We start from the raw sequence: 20,205 nt of genomic DNA on the forward strand, positions 1-20,205 counted from the left end.
TTCAGTCACCCCAACAGACTGTCTTGTGTTCCCTGTGGACTCACTTTTTTAAACCATCTCTGAACAGGCTGTGCCCCCTAATTATAAGCCTTTTCTGGCTCTCAGTAAATGCGCTTTCTTCTTTCACAGCTGTTTTGGATTTCAGTAAATTTGCTTATCAATCAACAGGAATGATGGTTGATGAACATATCCTGAATATGCACTAGATGCCAAGCTTCTAAGCGTATGTACCTCATTCCTGTGTGGCTCTATTATTATTCTCCCCATTTTACAGTTGAGGAAACTGAGACTCAGATAGGCCAAGTAACTTTTCCAGAGTCAAGGCTATTATGTGGCTGAATAGGGCTCCAAACCAAGTAGCCCAACCTGTAGACTATGTTCGACACCTACCATGTGCCTAGAACCAGGGAATGCGCCAAGTCCCCATATCTTGGGAGCTTATCCTCTGATGGAAGAGTTGGGGGGGCAGTTAGCAAGTAAATGTCAAAGCACTGATATTTCTAAATTCTCTGAAGAATATTTGATAGCCAAGTTTGTGTCTTTTCTCTTCCAGAAATTCTCGGGATAAAGGAATTAAGTGTGAACTTTAAATGAAATTTTGTTTAGGTAAACAAATAACAAAGCAACCCCACAAGTTTTGTTTATGCCTCTGAGCTGGGCCAGGGAGGCTTTGGGGTGTCAGGGGTGCTCCAGATATCCTGCCAAGACCAAGTCTGGCAGAATTCACACACCCTGAACTGTTGGGATTCAGTGGCTGCATGCCCAGCTTACGCCAGTGTTTAGAAGCTTGGACTCTTGGCTTACCCTCTGAGAACTGAAAAGGCCCCAAATTGTAGGGAGGCTTTGGATTTGCTGCAGCACCCTAATTGTTAGGCAAATCACATTATGTTTGTAAGCTGTTCATGATATGTACAGACAATAATATTGCTATGAATTTTGACTTTAGGCTATTGAATAAGGATTCTTGAATTAGCCTTTCTGTATACAAATTCTAAATCTCTACTCAGTGTAACCAACAAAAAATGATGAGATCTTGATTATTGTTGTTGTTATTTAGTCGCTCAGTCATGTCCTGCTCTTTTGCGACCCCAAGGACTGTAATCCAGCAAGCTCCTCTGTCTATGAACTTTCCCAGGCAAGAATATTGGAGTGTGTTGCCATTTCCTTCTCCAGGGGAATCTTCCTGACCCAGGAATCCAACCCACATCTCCTGCATTGGCAGGCAGATTCTTTACCACTGAGTCACCAGAGAAGCCACTGAGATCTTGATTAATTGACATGAGAAGATTTTCATAATATCGTATTCCATGGAAGAAAGTAGATTTTAAAAGTATATTATAGCATGATTCCATCTTTGTATTCATATTGGTATGTAGTTATCTGGAGAAAAATATAAGGAAGGGGCAGGTACCACAATGTTAATAGAGCTGGTTTCTCTGGGAATGAAGCTGATCTAAAATTTTAAACTACTTGTCTGTATTTTCTGACTTTTGTTGTGATGAGTGTACATTGCTTTTGTAATTAGAAAATTATTTTTTTACACAGAGATACTCCCTGTGAAAGTCGCTCAGTCGTTTCTGACTCTTTGCGACCCCATGGACTGTACAATCCATAGAATTCTCCAGGCTAGAACACTGGAATGGGTAACTGCTCCCTTCTCTGGGAGATCTTCCCAAACCCAGGTCTCCCGCATTGCAGGTGGATTCTTTACCAGCTGAGCAACCAGGGAAGCCCAGAGATACTCCCTACCCTGTTTGTTTATTTTTTTAAGATTTTTTTCTTAATATGGACTATTTTTAAAGTCTTTATTAAATTTTTTACAATACTGCTCCTGTTTTATATTTTGGTTTTTTGGCCGCTAGGCATGTGGGATCTTAGCTCTCCAGCCAGGGATTGAATCTGCACCCCTTACATTGGAAGATGAAGTCTTAACCACCAGACCACCAGGGAAGTCCCTACCCTGTTTTACACATGGGAGAAGAATGATACTGTGATGAAGATCACGCTTCTGAAACATTGGAGTTGTCTTGGCTAATTTCCGTTCCTACTTGGTTCCTTCCCCAAAGGAGCACCCAGTACCAGACCTCTTTCTAAGCAGAGGCAGCTGAGGCTGGGATGAAGCACCACCTGCAGACTAGGTTCCTGGGAATTTCTTCTGGAATGATAAACTGCCAGAAACCTCATGACAGTTTACTTTTGGAGACACGGGCCTACACTCAGCCCCCAGTCCTCCGTATCTGCCTCTTTAGCATCCCAGCTGGTGAGGACAGGAACGAGGTGACAAGCCCCTGACGCTGCATCCTCTGGACTTTGCTTTTCTCCAGGTGTCAGCGCCCCTGCTGCTGAGAGTGGAAGAGAGGAAAGGACCTCCAGACAGCAAGTGTCCTCCCCACCATGGGGCAGACCTGCCAGCGAGGATGGGTAAGAGCTCCTCTAGCTTTTCTCTGACTTCACAAGGTCACATGTGCCCCTTCCTGCTCAGCCCACTCTCTCTGGCAGGAGTTACATTAGGATCCATTTTACAATGGAAGCCCCAGACCAAGAGCCCTGCAGGGACTTGTTATGGAACAAGTCAGGAGCCCCTCAGATCCAGCCTTTCTCTGTGCAGTTGAATTTTCACCTGAGCCAGAAATGTCCTGACTAAGGTGAGCCCAGAGGATTATTCATGTAACCCCTCTGTTTAATTGCTTCCTAGATAGTCATTTGCAAATTCACAGATGTGTGATGAAAACAAGACTGTGACTTTTTCTATCTAAGAGAAGACTTCCAGGGCTGTTTTCTATGTTGCCATGTAAAAGCTGAAGCCCATTCTTGCCTCTTACAGACAGCTTTGCTGCTCCTTTGGATGTTGAAACACATCCTGGAAGATGTTTACAGGACAGTGTTCTGAGTGGGCTGGCTCATTTTAAATTAACTTGTGCTGCAGCTGGCCCCTCTGGGCAAGGACGCACTTGCTCCTTTTTAAAGTTATGGAAATAGAGTCACTGAGGGGTTTTAAGCCCAACAGACAGTCAGACAATCGCAGAACTAAAGTCTTGGGGACAGAACTCTCTCACACCAGCATCTTACATCTTAAACACTCCTGTGGCCCAAAGCACTCCTGGATGTCAAATTAATTCCCAAATATGAGCTTGTGAGCTGCTTTAGCCTTCAGGTGAGGGGCTTGGGCACACAGGAGTGGGGTGAGGTGGGGGCTCTTTCCCTCAGTCCTGCAAGACTGGTTTAAAATGCGCCTTTCATCATTTCTGAGATGGACTTTGCAAAGTGTAGCCCAAACACATCCGTCCTACCTCGCAGGGTGTTGAGAGAGTTGGATTTAATCTCTTTTCTAACTCCCACGTGGAAGCTCAGTCTTTGTCTCTTCTGCGGAATCTGAGGCGCCTGTTTGGTTACAGTCGGAGACTCTGTGGGTCCCTGGTCTTCAACTTCTTTTCCTTCCCTTATCTCCTTTACTCCACAATCAGAACGAGACAAGTTTTGCCTGCCCAGAGGAGGAGGAGGACCTCCCAACTAGAAGGTTTATCTGGGGTGTCGTTGCCACCTCTCCTGGTCCCCACTGCCCCTTTCCTGTGCCCCTGCCTGCTTTTGCCAGCTCCAGGCAGAATGCCACTGAGTGTTTAAAACAGGCCAGGCCAGCCTTGGACTGGGGGCACAAAGCAGCCAGTGTCAGAGGCGCCAGGTGGCAGTCAGCAGGCTTGGCCACTGGCACTTGGAATTTGAGGTCAATCTGTGGGTCTAGGACTGGTCCTCCATGGTACTTGGGGGCCCAGAGAGAGGAACACGGGCTCTGGGGTCTCAGACACAAGCTGAAAACTGCCGATTTGGAGGCTGCTTTGAGCTCTCAAGTAGCCCGGGGTGAGTTGGGATAAGTTGGTGTTGTTGCCCTGTGCTTCTGTATAAATACATGATCTTTTCTGCAGCTGCTGCCATTTCAGGAGCAGTACCCCATGCCGGCCTCTTCAGTTTACATTCCTTTAATTTTCACAAAGGCTCAACAAAGCAGGTATTATTCCCATTTTACAGATGGAGAAACTGAGGCTTGAAGAGGTTAAATTACTTGCCTAATTTTGCACAGCTAGTCAGTGGCAGATCTAGGATATAAATTCAGGTCTCTCTGACCCAAAACCTCGCTCTTTCTACCTTCACATCAAACTTAAGGCTCAGGGCAAGGCATGCCACTCAAACCATAACTTCCTCAGGACAGTTCTATTTCCAGTTGTTTCAAGCTTAGGAATGTTGTGCTTTGAATATTGAATTCCTACTCTTCATCTAACAAAGGGCCAAAAATTATATGGTTCATTCAGTTTCTTTTTCTTTGGTTCCCTGGCTATCTCAAGCCCCAGACAATATTTTTTACTGACCGCTCACTCTTCTTTCTAGGCCTACAGATATCTGCAAGATTTCATGAGAGCCCTTTCAGGGGAGCTTGCTGTCATGAAGTATCAATGTAAAACCTAGACTGTTTGGGTCTTGGGCATGCGGAAGACATCCCTGGATTGTCCTGGTCATTTGATGCCTTTTCTTGTTTTCCTAGCTTCCCTAGGACCGTGATTTCTCTCTTTCTTTTAGTATTTATTTATTTATTTTATTTGGCTGCACCAGGTCTTCGTTGCAGCTCACAGGATCTTTGTTCTTTGTTGCAGCATGAGGGATCTTTTAGTTATGACCTGAGGGATCTAGTTTCCTGAACTGCGATCGAACCCAGGCCCGTGCATGGGGACCATGGAGTCTTAGCCACTGGACCACCAGGGAAGTCCCAGGGACCATTATATAAGGGCTTCTTTGGTTTGGAGTCTGCTTAGAAGAGGGCGTGGCTTCTCAATTTATAACTGCAAACATTAATTGAGCACCTACTCTCTACTTGAGGCAGGACAAGAAATGCTGAAAAGATAGGGGTTGCCTTTCAGGGGGATGCAGATTTTCCTGCTGGTTCTCACAGGGACTGGCTACATGTCTGCTGGCTGCCATGCAACCTTCTAGAAACCTCGGTCTCCTTCCTTGAAAGGAGGATTTCCTCTTGTGCTCTGTCACTCTGGATTCCATTCCCTCTCACCCACTGAGAATGGTGTTTGCGAGAGTCCCAACAGCAGCAAGAGAGAGCAGGCCCCAGCACAAGCCATTGTTCAAGTGCTTGCATCCTGTTGCTACTGTGCTACTGGCCCAAGCAAGTCACACAGGCAGTCCCAGAGTCCCTGCGGGAGGAGACAACACTAGAGCATAGATACAGAGAGGCGAACTGTTGTGGCGGTTTTGTTTGGGTTTTTTTTGCAAGCAGTGTACTATTTATATCCTCCTTATCACCTCAGCTGCCATGATGAAAAAATCCACATGAGCCTGTCTCTTGTTTGGCAGTTCAGTTCAGTCACTCAGTCATGTCTGACTCTGCGACCCCATGGACCGCAGCACACCAGGCCTCCCTGTCCATCACCAACTCCCAGAGTTAACCCAAACTCATGTCCATTGAGTAAGTGATGCCGTCCAACCATCTCATCCTCTGTCATCCCCTTCTCCTCCTTCCCTCAATCTTTTCCAGCATCAAGGTCTTTTCCAATGAGTCAGCTCTTTGCATCAGGTGGCCAAAGTATTGGAGTTTTAGCTTCAACATCAGTCCTTCCAATGAAGGACTTGATTGGCAGCAGCTCTCCAAATCTGTTTGGCAGGGGAAATTGTTAGAGGGTTATGGAAGGACGGGGTGTTAACTCAGCAAGTGGTCACTGCTTAATGCCCGCAGTTCCTCCACACTCATCCGGGAAGCATCTCACCTTGCAGTCTTGGGGATGCAGTGGGGCCAGTGGTTCAGCAGAGACAGATTCCTGTGTTCCCATGGCTTCCCTACCCACCTTTCTAGCAGCTAGCTCAGCCAGCTGTGCTTTCATTATTGATGAGCATGTCTGCCTTCTCTCGTGGACTGTGGCTCCCTGAGGGCAGAGCCACTGTTGTTTTCATCCTTGAAGCTCCGCCTTCTAGCACAGGGCCCAGCACATTTGTAAATACCTAATGAAGGCTGATGTGAATCAATTCATGAATCGAAGATTTCTGAGCTCGGCTGCATTTCATCCAGAGGCTCATTTGCCGCTATAGGATATGCTTAGGTATTTCAAGGTTACGTGTAATTACTTTCACTTTCTGAGCATTGTTGGTTAATTATAAGCACCAATGTGCCGTGAATGCAACTTGCATGCCTCTATAACACCTTATCTTGTCCTGTCTTTAAGGGTACAGAAACTGAAAATTCAATCCAGCCCCCACTTACTGAAAGTAAGGTAAGAGACCTCAGTGTTATTTCCATTTCCTTCTGTAATGTTTTTGTAGAAGAGACCTAGTGTAGGGCAATTCCCTTTGGAAATTCTGATCATGGTTTTACTGAGAAGCCCTGCAGTGGATTCTGGGGTGAGGGCCCAGACCACCCTCCAGGGCAGAGGCTTTTGGAGAGGACTTTGTTCCTAGGCTGCCTTCTTAATCCTTTTTTTTTTTTTTTTGGAATATTATTAAGTTTTACTGGAGTATAGCTGCTTTACAGTGTTGTGTTAATCATCCATGCATATACATATATCCACTCTTTTTTGGATTTCCTTCCCATTTAGGTCACCACAAAGCACTGAATTGGGGCTCCCTGAACTGTACCATAGGTTCTCATTTATTATCTATTTTATACATAGTATCAATAGGGTATATGTGTCAATCCCAATCTTCTAATTCATTCCACCCACTGCCTTCCCCTCTTGGTGTCCATACATTTGTTCTCTATGTCTGTGTCTCTATTATCATTTTGCAAATAAGACCATCTATACTATTTTTATAGATTCCACATATATGCGTTAATATACAACATCTGAGCCCTTTCTTAGAAGCAAAATGCTAAGCATCAGAGCAAAACACAGCGCTCTGCAGTCTTGGAGCTGTGTGGCATCCTGACTGTGGGAGACTCTGGGAGATGGAATGGAAGGGTCTCTCGCCTCTCTTGTCTCTTCCAGTGTGCTGGAGCAGGCTTGTCAGGAAACTGATGCCCACTCCTCCACCCCAGAGGATGGACAGGTCTCAGATCTTCCCTACTGGCATCACCCATGTGCTCCCAAAACAGAATGTTCTGTGCCATTTGAGGTGGGCACCCCCCTCTCATTCCCCAAGCTGGCACTTTACAGTGTCTTTAAAATTGCAACAGGGAGTTCCCTGGTGGCCTAGTAGTTATGATTCTGGGCTTTCACTGTCATGGCCTGGGTTCAATCCCTGGTTGGGGAACTGAGATGCTGCAAGTCATGCTGGTGCAGCCAAAAAAAAAAAAATTGCAACAAGTAGATCTGAGGTGGATTGCTTCATGCAAAGCTGGTAAATTAGAGCCCTTAAGAGCCAATTTGCTGGCAGAAAAGCAGAATAACTCTCAATTTCTCCTACATCTGGGTCCACTATCTGGTCCTAGGTGAGGCTCAAGGCTGGGTTGGCATTCATAGCCACCTCTGCCCTGACCCTTATTCCACTGATTGTATAGCTCTATTTTTCTCCTTTCCAAAATAAATAAGAGTCTCCATTGTTTGAGGATTTATGGTTGAGAAGTGAAGCTCAACAGAAAAAAGTTACAACATAGGGTGACATGTGACTTAAGAGCCAGATGAAGGAGGACTCAGCCATGTCTTGGGAAGAGAAGGAAGGTTGGACAGAAGAGGTGCGATCTGCAGAGGGTCTTGATTGAGGAAGGAATTTGTAAGGGCAAGATATACATGCTCAGCAGAGAGAGTAGAGCCTGGAACAGGTGGAAAGGAGCCTGTAGAGGCTGTCTGGTATTATACTGGTGTGGAAGACACAAGGGGAGGCTGATGAAGTTGGGCGGGGAGGGCACCGGGTGTCTGGTTAAGGAACTCTAGCAGCTGGGTCCAAAAGATCTTTAGGCTGAGGCATCATGTGACTACATTGTATTCTGTCTGGCAGTGGCAAGGAGCATGAGCCTTGGGCATCCAGGAAACTCAGACATGGGTATGTGGGGATACGTCTAGAGAGATCCCCAGAGGTGTGTGTGCAAGATAATCCACTCAGAGTGGGAAGAAAATAGTACAAGTTCCACTGTTACAAGTTCCATTGTAACCGATTTCTTGATGGTAACCTTGCTTGGTTAGACTCTCAGATGGTTAGTAGTATCATCTTGCACCTAGGGTCTCACAATGAGAAGTGGTTGTTAGCGGCCCCTTTGTTTCCTGAACCATTTTAAGCATATTATTAGGCTTTATATCTTCAAACTGCTTGGTTGAAGATTTTTTGTTCTTTATTTTTGTTTTTTCATATGTTTTGTTTTTCAGTTTTCTGGGTAATGTTTTATTTTTATATAATTCCAAAATTAAACTAGTTGAAGTTTTATGCATGATATTATCTGGCTTTAACTAGACTGACCCTTACAAAACACGCAAGTGGCTGAGAAAGATTTCTACATAGAAACTGGATTAAAGCTAATGAACAGTGAGAAATAAGAGTGCTGATTACTTTCCTATCTCTAATACAAGCTACTCATCAGTCACACCTTGGGATTAAAAGAAACAAAAGGTCTGATCAAATATAATAAGTAATCAGTCAAAAAAATTAAAGTGAGCAAGGCTATTTGAATTCTGTCTCTACTTCATATATCACTAATGATGAGCTAGTCCCTATTTACATAGAAGGCCTTGAAATAATTAGCTAGTGATACATTAGGCCACAGCCTTTTAAAATGGTTTATTTCATCTTTATCTCTTTATTTTTATTAAAGTATAATTGACTAGCAGTCAAATGCATAAATCCTAAGTGTTAGATCAATAATTTTGAACACACGTATGCACCTGTATGGGCTTCCCACACAGCTCAGTTTGTGAAGAATCTGCCTGCAATGCAGGAGACCCCGGTTTGATCCCTGGGTTGGGAAGATCCCCTGGAGAAGGGAAAGGCTACCCAGTCCAGTATTCTGGCCTGGAGAATTTCATGGAGTGTGTAGTCCATGGGGGTCGCAAAGAGTCTGACATGACTGAGCAACTTTCGCTCACTCACTCATGCACCAGTATAGGCTTCCACGTGGCTCAGCTGGTAAAGAATCTGCCTGCAATGCAGGAGACCTGGGTTCGATCCCCAGGGAGGGAAGATCCCCTGGAGAAGGGAATGGCAACTCACTCCAGTATTCTCGCCTGGGAAATCCTATGGACACAGGAGTCTGGCGGGCTACAGTCCAAAGAGTTGGACATGACTGAGCGACTATTACTCACACTCATATGCACCTATATAACCATCATGCAGTTCAAAATATAGAACATTTCCATCACTCCCCAAAATCTCCTCATGCCCCTTTCCAGTCACTGCTTCCCCATCCCCTGTCCTGAAGTTTTCCTTGTTTTGATCTCTAGCACCATAGGTTGGGTTTCTTGTTCTTGAACCTCATGTAAATATAATCATACACATGTGCTCTTTGGTATCTGGCTTTAATGTTTTTATATTGCTGCATATATTCATTCCTACATGATTTTGTATATAGAAGGTCCTAAGATACACACACACACCCCCAAAACTGTTAGAATTAATACACACATCCAGCAAGGATAGAAAATCCATACACAAAAATCAGTGGATTTCTATACATTTACAAAGAAAATCCAAAATTAAATTAAGAAAACAATTTCATTTATAATAGCACCAAAAAGAACAAAACATTTAGGAGTGAACTTAAAAGACGTGTAAGACTTATACTATGAAAACTACAAAACATGTTGAAAGAAATTAAAGAAGATCTAAATAAATGGAAAGACATGCCATGTTCATGTATATTGAAAGCCTTAATACTGTTCAGATAGCAATATTCTTCAAATTGATGTATAGATTCAACACAATCCCTATCAAAATCCCAGCTGGCTTCTCTGCAGAAATTGACAAGTGAATCCTAAAATTCATATGGAAATGGAAGGGACTCAGAATAGCCAAAACATCTTTCATAAAAAGAAGAAAGTTGAAGGACTCATATTTCCTATTTTCAAAGCTTATAAAGATAGTGTGGTACTGGTGTAAGGATGGACATATAAACCAATGGAATAGAATTAAAAGTCCAGAAATAAACCCCAACACCTTACAATTGTTTGATTTTTGACAGGGATATCAAAACAATTCAATGGGGGTTAAGAATAGTCTCTTCAACAAATGGTTCTGGGACTATTGGATATCCACATGTGAAAGCATGAGGTTGAATCCCTACCTCATTCCATAAGCAGTTCAGTTCAGTTCAGTCACTCAGTAGTATCTGACTCTTTGCAACCCCACGGACTGCAGCACACCAGGCTTCCCTGTCCATCACCAACTCCCGGAGCTTGCTCAAACTCATGTCCAGCAAGAAATATGAAAAAATTAATTCAAAAGACCTAAATGCAATAGCTAAAATTATAAAACTCTTAGAAGAAAACATAGGTATGAATCTTGGTGACCTTGGTTTGGCAGTGTTTTCTTAATGTGATACCTGTTATGGGCTGAATTGCCGCTGCTGCTGCTGCTGCTGCTAAGTCGCTTCAGTCGTGTCTGACTGTGCGACCCCATAGACGGCAGCCCACCAGGCTCCCCCGTCCCTGGGATTCTCCAGGCAAGACTGAATTATGTCTCCACAAAATTTATGTGTCGAAGTCTTAGCCCCCAGTACCTCAGAATATAACCACATTTGGAGATAGGGTCTTCAGTAAGCTAAAATGAGCTCTTCGGGGTGGACTCTCATCCACCCTGACTGGTATTTCTACGGCAATGAAGTCTGGATACACAAAGAGACATCAGGGGTCTGTGCACGAGAGAGAAGACCATATCAGGAAGCAGCCGTCTACAAGCCAAGGAGAGAGGCCCCGGAAGAAACCAAACCTACTAACACTGTGGTCTTGGAAAACTCTAAAATTTGGAAAGCTTCTAAAATTGTGAGAGGGTAAATTTCTGTTGTTTAAGCTTAACATCCAGTCAGTGATATTTTGCTATGGCAGCCCTAGCTAACGAATACAATACCAAAAGAAGCCCTGAAGTGGAGACAACCAGCTGTGCATTAACGATGAGTGGATAAACAAACTGTGATACAGCTGCACAACAGAATATTATTCAGATATTTAAAAGACTGAAGTTCAGATATGTACTACAACATGAACGAACCTTAAAAACATACGCTAGTACAGAAGAACCTATTTTCAAAACAGAAATAGAGACACAGACATAGAGAATGGACACATGGATACCAGGGTTGGAAGGGGGTTGGGATGAAGTGGGAGAATGGGACTATACACATTGCTCCCGCTAAGTCGCTTCAGTCGTGTCCGACTCTGTGCGACCCCATAGATGGCAGCCCACCAGGCTCTGCCATCCCTGGGATTCTCCAGGCAAGAACACTGCAGTGGGTTGCCATTTCCTTCTCCAATGCATGAAAGTGAAAAGTGAAAGTGAAGTCACTCAGTCATGTCCGACTCTTCACGACCCCATGGACTGCAGCGCACCAGGCTCCTCCGTCCATGGGATTTTCCAGGCAAGAGTACTGGAGTGGGGTGCCATTGCCTTCTCCACTATACACACTACTGTGTATAAAATAGGTAACTAATGAGAACCCACCGTATAGCACAGAGAACTCTACTCAACGCTCTGTGGGGACCTAAATGGGAAGGAAATCCAAACAAGAGGGGATATATGTATAGACAGAGCTGATTCACTTTGCAGTACAGCAGAAACTAACACAACATTGTAAAGCAACTATACTCCAAAAAACTTAAGAATGATGAGAAAATATGGTAAATAAAAGAAGCCAGTCACCAAAGATTGTATGATTCCACTTTTACGAAATGTCCAGAATAGGCAAATCTGTAGAGACAAAAAGCAGATTAGAGGTTGCTCGGGGCTGGGGAGTGTGGACTTTGGATGGGAAGGGACAGGTAATGGATATGGGGTTTCTTTAGGGGATGACGAAAATGTTCTAAAATTGATTGTGGTGAGGATCTCACAACTCTGCAACTATATTAAAAATCATTGAATCTTATACTTTAAATGTGCATATATGGTAGTCAATTATATCTCAATAATATTGGTACCCCTAAATTGTTTTTTGTTTTTTATACATGAGAAGTATAAAGTATGTATGGATATACTACAATTTGTTTATCCCCTGTCTTGCTCATGGACATTTGGGTGGCTTCTAGTTTTGGCTATTACTGATAACATGTTGTGAATTTTTGTATACAAATCTTTGTAGGGACATATACCCTAATTTCTCTTGGGTAAATACCCAGGAAAAGTATTGCTGGGTCATGGGGTCGGTGCCTATGAGACTTTATTAGAAACAACCAAACAGTTCTAAAGTAGCTGTATCATTTAAACTCCCATCTGTCTCATCCATTTTCATGTGTAGCATAGACATTTAGGTGTGTTTTACAACATACTTATTAGTATAGTAAGTGAAACTAAGTAAGTGAAGTCACTCAGTCGTGTCCGACTCTTTGCAACCCCATGGACCGTAGCCCACCAGGCTCCTCGTCCATGGGATTCTCCAGGCAAGAGTACTGGAGTGGGTTGCCATTTCCTTCTCCAGGGGATCTTCCCGACCCAGGGATCAAACTGGCGTTGCAGGCAGGCGCTTTAACCTCTGAGCCACCTGCATTAATAGTTGTAAAACGTTTTTACTACATTGAGATACATGATCAAAACTTTTTTACTATAGGGATTTCTAAACAGATAAGCTCTGTAGCCAGGAGCTAAGAGAGAGTAGATACTGTGCTAAAAGAAATGTATTCATTTCCTAGGGCCACGAGAACAAATTGCCACAATCTTGGTGGCTTAAACAAACAGGAATACATTGTCTCACACTTCTGGGGGGCCAGAATATCAAAATCAAGGTGTCAGCAGGGCCAGGTTCCTACCACGGGCTCTAGGGAACTTCTTGCACTGCAGGGGGCTCTCAGCATCCTTTGGCTGGTTTTCACATGGCATCTGCCTCTGCCCTCACACGGCACTTTCCTTTCTCCTCAGTATGTCTTGTCTTCTGCCTCTTAATGAGGACAGTCATGGGATTTAGGGCCCATCAGTAATCCAGGCTAATCTTGAGATCTTTAATTTAATTACACATGCAAAGACCTTTCTTCCAAATAAGGTCACATTCACAGGTTGTGGGGATCAGGCCATGCCTTGGGGGGAGGGGGTGCCATTCAACCCACTCCAGTCCTGCTCCAGCAGAATGAATCAGAAGGAGAAGATGGATTCAAGAGAGTCCGTAGGTTTGATTTGTGTTGTGTTTGTTCTCAAGACCCAAGTATAAGTAGACTTGATGGGTTTTGGTGACAGATTAGATGTGGGGCATTTGGGAGGGGAAAGAGCTCAAGGATGGTGTTCAGGTTTCCAGCTTGGGTGGCAGGGAGTTGGTTCTGTCTGGAATATTCTTTTCCTAAGAGAGGAGAGAAAGCACAGGCATGGCATACTCCCTCCTTTTATTCTGGTCTCTGCTCATATGTCACATACTCAGAGAGGCTTCCCTTAGCCATCCTATCTAAAATGATAGTTAGATTCTCTGTGGTTTTCTATTATAATTTAGTTTTTCTCTCTCAAGCTCTGGAAATCTGGAGGTTGTCAGTGTAGGGCTGATATGGGGTCCCTGGGTGAGAGGGAAACAGGTTCTTTCTATTTTATTTTGTTGCTTTGTTTTGTATGGCTGCCATTCTCAAGGTTATCTCTTAATCCAAGACAGTTCCTGGATCTCCAGCCAGTCTGTCTGTAGTTCAGCCAGCAGGAGGAAAGGAGGTGGGATGGCAGAGGGGAAGCTGCGCAGGAATGGCTCTGGGAAGCTTCCATGAGATGCTCTCACTTTTTTTTCTGTTACTGATGGAACTTGGGTCCTACCGTCTGATGTGCAGCAAAATCAATCTACAGACACCGGGTGGGTGGTAGAGAACAAAGTCCCGAAGTACCGTCTGTTCAATGTTTACTGTGGGGCCCCAAGGGGCAGCTCATGCACAACAGACTTTCAGGCAAGGGTTTTTTTTTTTTTCCAGGCAAGGGCTTTTTTAAAGGGAGCATTAGGGGTAAGGGTCGCAGGGTGTGTGATAGGTTAGCAGACATTCTTCTGATTGGTTGGTGGTGAATTAAGAGATGTTTTCAGGAGTCCTATTCATCAGTCTTTTAGTTCCAATCAGTCTGGGTTCTACATGCTTGGGGTCAGCAAGTTACCATCCTCCTCTGAGTGGGGGTCTTACTTTCTGCAGAACTACTCAAAGATACACACACGCTTCAGATGTTATCTTGGTCCCTTCAGGAGGCCCAGGACCATTGTTCTAATCATTAACTCCAGGAGTTGGTGATGGACAGGGAGGCCTGGTGTGCTGCAGTCCATGGGGTCACAGAGTCAGACACAACTGAGCGACTGAACTGAACTGAAATACTTTTGGGGGCTCAGGGAAGGCCAAACAAGAAGGCAGATGGGGAGCGGGCAGCATGGAGGGATTTTTGGCTGGGAAGACCCTACAGGGTCCCGCTCAGTTTCAGACCCCCTTTTCTTGGATATTCCTCAAGCCTGAGGGGAACAGGGTTGGGAGAAGGAAGGGAATAAAGTTTTGCAAAGAGAGGTTAATCATAAACTTGGCAGGGGAACTCAGTTTTGGGGGACAAGGGGAAATAGAAATTGTAAGAGGTAGTTGTGTGGCCAACACTTTGCTTTATTTTTCCTCCTACCACCTGACATAAGGTACCTTTAATTTGTGATTTGTTTACTGTCTCTCCCCACAGAATGTAGGCAGAGACTCTGTCTTTCTCACCTACACATTTCTAGTGAACTAGGAAGTACAGGGCACCTTAAGTGCTTCACAAGTACTTGTTGAGTGAGTAAATGACAAGGAGAGCAACCAAGAAGAAAATAAATTTAAGAAGAAATGACTGTGATGGGAGACAAATTGAGTTTCAGGTGCCTGTGGGAGCTAGGACTGGATATTTACAGGCAGTTGGAAATATGAATCTGGAGCTCAGGAGAGGTGGGGGTTGCAGTTCTTGACAAACAAGAGTGATTCTTTGGGTAGGGCAGGCTGGGATGCACCCACAGGAGACTCAGAGAGCAGGGAACACTCAGCTCCTTTGACCAAACTAGATGCCCCACCCCCACCGCACTGGGAGGGGCCGCTGCTTTCCTGCCCCCCTTACAGGCCCCTCTCGCTGGATCAGCCTCAGCACTTGGTCTGAAAATGCCCTTTATAAGATGGCTCTGCAGAGCCAGGCTCCATGTGCTATGTTTTATACATCTAACCAAAAATGGCTCAGTACACTAGGGGAGACAGGCTCCCCAACTCAGTGCTTGGACCCAGCTGTGACTGAGCCATCACTGGGCTTGGGTGAAATGAATATTTTGCCTTCTTAGAGCAGCAGGGTGGTCTTGAGTCAGACTGCCTGGGCTTAGATCCCAGCTCTTCCAATCAGTAGCCCTGTAACCTTGGAGAAGTCACTTAATCTCCCTGTGACTTGGTGTTTACACCTATAAGATGGGGATAAAATTGGTTTTTACCTCATTGGATTGTTCTGTGGATCAAGCATGTTAACATATGTAAAGATTTTAGAACAATACCTGGTATGTAGTAAATCCTACCTAAACACTATTATTATAAAGGGGACTTCCCAGGTGGTTTAGTGGTAAAGAATCTGCCTGCCAAGCAGGAGATACAGGTTTGATTCCTGGGTTGGGAAGATCCCCTGGAGAAGGAAATGGTAACCCATTCCAGTATTCTTGCCATGTACAGAGGAGCCTGCTGGGCTACAGTCCACAGGTTGTAAAGAGTCCGACATGACTTAGCAACTGTGTGTGTGTCAGTCGTTCAGTTGTGTCCAGCTCTTTGTGACCCCATGGACTGCAGCCCAGCAGGCTCCTCTGCCCATCAGATTTTCCAGGCAATAATACTGGGGTGGGTTGCCATTCCCTTCTCCAGAGATCTTCCTGACCCAGGGTTTGAACCCAGGTCTCCCACATTGCAGGTAGATTCTTTACCATCTGAGCCACTGGGGAAGCCTCAATTTCATGACTAACCAGCAGTAAACATTATTATGAAACCAAAGTATTTGATTTAAAAAGCAGCCCTTATTTTTACTTCTCTGGGCTAAAATATATTTTCCTTTAGGATATTATGGTAAGAGGAGATGGAAATTACAATGAAAAAAAAAAAATCTTTCAGCAAAACAAAAAGCCAGTGCCTAGGTTTTGTTTGTGTTTAATTTGCTGGCCTGTGCAATCCCACAGGCTGGGGACCCCGCCTAGGTGTTGACGTGGATTCTCCTATGTGAGCATTTCCCTCTATATTTTGGAGCTAATTCCAAGAGGCAGGATTGAGAAACCTTTTTTTGGACCCATGAGGGTGGTTTGTGTGGAGGCACTGGGGAGAAATAGCCCAGGAAACTCAGGGCAGCCAGCAGGGTGATTTAAGATTGCTCTGTTCCAACACGATATGGGTGTCCTTTGGGGAAGGAGCTGGCCTCAGATAAGAAGCAGGCCTGAGGCCAGGCAGGCCTAGCAGTCTGGTTAACCCTTCTTCCTCCAGGCCATTATTCTTTAAGCACAGGAGGCTCGTCAGGTTCAGAGGTAATGGGAGGAGGATGGGGTGTTCAGGGATTGACAAGACTGGATTGGGCTTCCCTTGGCATCCCTGAGGGAGTCATCCTTAAAGGAGAATAGAAGCCTTTTGGGGACCGGAACAAGGTGTCTTGGAGGTGGGGGGTGGTGGTGGTGGTGGTGGTTTCAGGCCCTTTCTGAACCAGGTAAACAAGTCAGAGGTGAACAAAAAGCAGGCATGTGGGACCTTGATGATACCTGAGACGGCTGGGACTTGAGTGAAGCAAAAGAAGTGCTAAGAGTAAAGAGTTGGAGATGACAGAGCGACTGAGCATGCATGCACACATGCAGGGTGCAAAGCCTCTCTTACTTCATCTCAGTACCGCTCTGATACCTGAGGCCTTGGGTCTGTAAATTCCAGTTATCAGTTGAAAGTTGAAATGCCTACCGGGGCCAGTCAACTGTGTGTACCAGTGAAGCAGGTGGACTGGGTGGGGTCTGGGGCAAGCCGCAGTACCTCGCCTTGTCTGAAGGGGGCAGTAGTGCTCAATGCCAGCTGATTGTTGTCAGTAATATCATGGGCTCTGTGAGGCTAGACTTTAGATGCCAGAAATCTGGATTTTAAAGTGACATCTGGGACTTCCCTGGTGGTCCAGTGGGCAGACCATGCTTTCAACATAGGGTATGTGGGTTCAATCCCCGGTGGGAGAATTAAGATCCTGCAAGCCAGGCAGTACAGCCTAAAATTTTTTTAAAAATAAGGTGACATCTCCTAATTTTCAAGGGTTGACCCATACATTTAAAACATTGTGCATGTGTGCTCAGTCATGTCCGACTCTTTGCACCCCTTGGACTGCAGCCCACCAGGCTCCTCTGTCCATAGGATTTCCCAAGCAAGAATACTGGAATGGGTTGCCATACCCTTCTCCAGGGAATCTTGTTGACCCAGGGATTGAACCCATGTCTCCTGCATTGGCAGGCGGACTCTTTACCACTGAGCCACCAGGGAAGCACATAAAACATGAGGTGGGTCCAATACCATGTTTCCACCTGGCAGTTGCCAATTTGTAACTTCTGTTTTGAGGCTGTTGGAAGGCAGCACTCTAGGCAAATGAAGGAGGAAGGGAGCAGGCTGAGGTGATTTTACGACCCCAGCCACTCCTTATCTTTCTCACGCAAGAAGCAGAACTGTGGAAAGTTGATGAGAAAGTCACAATGAACTTTCATCCCAGTGTTCTCCAGATTGACAGGATCTCTAGGACCCTGGAGGAACCACGGCCGGCAGTGTCTGAGGGAGCCTGCTAAAAGTATTACCGGTCAGTTCATTTCAGACATTTCCCCCAGATGTCCCTTTAGAAAGTTAGGGTCTAAATCGGTCATTCTCATTCCTGACAGTCCTGACATTCACCTAGGGAACCTTTAAAAGGCTGTTTGGCGTGCACCCCAGATCAATTCAGCCATCATCTCCGGGATTAGAGACGGGACATTAGCATTTATAAAAGCTCTCCAGGTGATTATTATTATTTTTTGCTGCACTGCCTGGCTTGAGGGATCTTACGTTCCCCAACCAGGGATCGAACCAGGGCCCACAGTAGTGAAAGTGTTGAGTCCTAACCGCTTTCACCACCAGGGAATTCCCTCCAGGTGATTCTTCTATGCACCCAGGTTGAACACCGCAGATCTAACTAACAGAAACACTGGGTCAGTCTCCCCTCCCAGTGGTGCTTTTCAGAATGTGTTCTGCATGCATGACAGGCCCCCCACTGTCAGTATTCCAAGATGCTGCCCTAGTGTGGGTTTTCTTTCTTCACTTTCTCTTTCTCTTTGGGACCTTAAACAAGTTCTATAAACCCCATAACCCTCATTGATTAAGGGTGGATAATGATATTTGCCCTTCTAACCTCACCAGCCTGTTATCAGGAGAAATGAGGCAATAAATGAGAAACTACTCTGTAAACTGTCAACATAATCCAAGCATTGCTGTTACAAGCGTGCTGCCAGATGCTGGGGTACAGCCTTGTTCCTCGGCAGAGAACTTCTGGAGTAAAGTTCCTAGTGCCCATGGGGCTGACGCGAATGGTTTCATTCTGACTTGGCTGCAGCCCTCACTTTCTTACCAGCAGGGGTGTTTCGTGGCTTGGTAGCCCAGCAGTCTGATCCTCTACCCCCCCCCCCCCACAACTTGAACAGAGAAACCCAGCAGATGTCCAGGAGGAGGGGGCATCTAGAGGGGAGACCTGTGGAAGTAGGTTTCCTATGGTCCAGATCTTTGCTGCTCTTCCTCAGAGTCTGTAAAGTAATTAGCAAAGGGACTTCACTGGGGTCCAAGAGATCTGTGATAGCAACAAAAAAGGAAGCAGAATAATAAAGAAGTACAAGGGGTGATAAATGGCATGACATAAATGGGCAATTCTGAGCCTAGTATGGGACACAGCAGTGCAGCATGGGCCCCGGCCTCAGGAAGCTGTCTGATTGGGGCAGATAAGGCCACCCTCCCCCAGAAGACAGCCGGCAATATCAGGCTGACTGTCATGACTCAGTGTTACTTATCTGTGGACCAGGCTTACAGTAAGGTGGTGGGAAAGGATGAACAGGACACTGGCTGGGCATCAAGACTGGGTTTGAGTCCCAGCTCCAAACTCTACCAACCTGACGCTGGGCAAGATGGTCCACCTACTGCTCCTCACGTTCTTACTCTGTAAGGAAGAGCCTTGGTCTAGATCTAGATGGACTCTGACCACAGTCCGAGTTTGCCCTGTGGAAGTGCTGAGGCCTGGGAAACTGCAGTGAGTAGCCATGGTCAGGGAAGGCTTTATGGGGAGGGTGGGAGAGCTGGGTTTCCGGTGAGAGGGACACTGGTCAGGTGGAGGTGAGTGGAGAAGGCTGAGCAAGCAAGGAAATAGTGCAGGGACTCAAACAGGATGGACCTGGTGTGGGTCAAGGACAGGGGGAAGCGGCCTCCTTGGGGTGGAGAAAAGATAAGTGGGGAAGAGTGGAGTCAGATTACATAAGGCCTCAGACACAAGGCAGAGATGTTTGAATTGGCTCCATCAGGAAGGAGGGGGCCATCAAGGGATTTAGGGCACGGTTATGATGTGATTAGGCTGCTTTTTAGCAGGAATAATGTGGTTCAGACCTCAGAATGACTTGGATGGCGGGAAGCCAGGAGCCAGGAAGGGCAGCTAGAAGACTTGTAATATTTCTGGCATGGGCTGATGAGGACTGAGGGTTGGGAAAAAGCAGTGGGGCAGGCCTAGAGATATTTCTCAGGAAACCTTGATAGGCCTTGGGACCTGGCTGCATTCTGGGGATGGGGAGGAGTGAGTCCTCTTAAGAAGCAGATTCTCTCTCAAAGGCAGCGAAGAGAAAGTACTGGCAGCCTCCCTGCCTGCAAACAGAACATCTCAGGGTAGCCTGGCCAGTGGAAGTGTTAGTTTTCCCCTGGCTCTGGCTCAGATAAACATCTCAGTTGTAATGGGGGCTCAGTGATGATGCTGGCCGGGCCTGGGTAAAAGGGTATGTGTACTCCTGATCACTGCCCTGGACTCATTCCATCTTTGAGTGCCAGGCCCTGGGCTGAGTGTGAGACAGAGCAATTAACAAAGCACAATTCTTGGTCCTTGTGAGTCTGGCAGAATTACATTAGCAAGACTTGAATGGCACTTGAGAACAACCAAATTGTT

General features: G+C 45.6%; 1 protein-coding gene across 3 annotated transcripts in view; it reads left to right on the forward strand.

Annotated features, from left to right (window-relative positions):
* The window catches only part of HK1 (hexokinase 1), a 131,828-nt gene that overhangs the window by 38,812 nt on the left and 72,811 nt on the right, over positions 1-20,205 (forward strand). For 2 of the 3 annotated variants that reach the window (XM_070781822.1, XM_070781821.1), the window contains exons 3-4: positions 2,325-2,421; positions 6,216-6,263. In XM_070781822.1, coding sequence (XP_070637923.1) covers positions 2,395-2,421; positions 6,216-6,263 — 75 coding nt within the window. In that variant the 5' untranslated portion in view covers positions 2,325-2,394. The remainder of the gene's footprint in view (positions 1-2,324; positions 2,422-6,215; positions 6,264-20,205) is intronic. The other variant, XM_070781823.1, reaches the window with a different exon arrangement.

Source organism: Bos indicus, chromosome 28, assembly GCF_029378745.1.
Source record: "Bos indicus isolate NIAB-ARS_2022 breed Sahiwal x Tharparkar chromosome 28, NIAB-ARS_B.indTharparkar_mat_pri_1.0, whole genome shotgun sequence".
In the NCBI taxonomy this organism is placed as follows: domain Eukaryota; kingdom Metazoa; phylum Chordata; class Mammalia; order Artiodactyla; family Bovidae; genus Bos; species Bos indicus.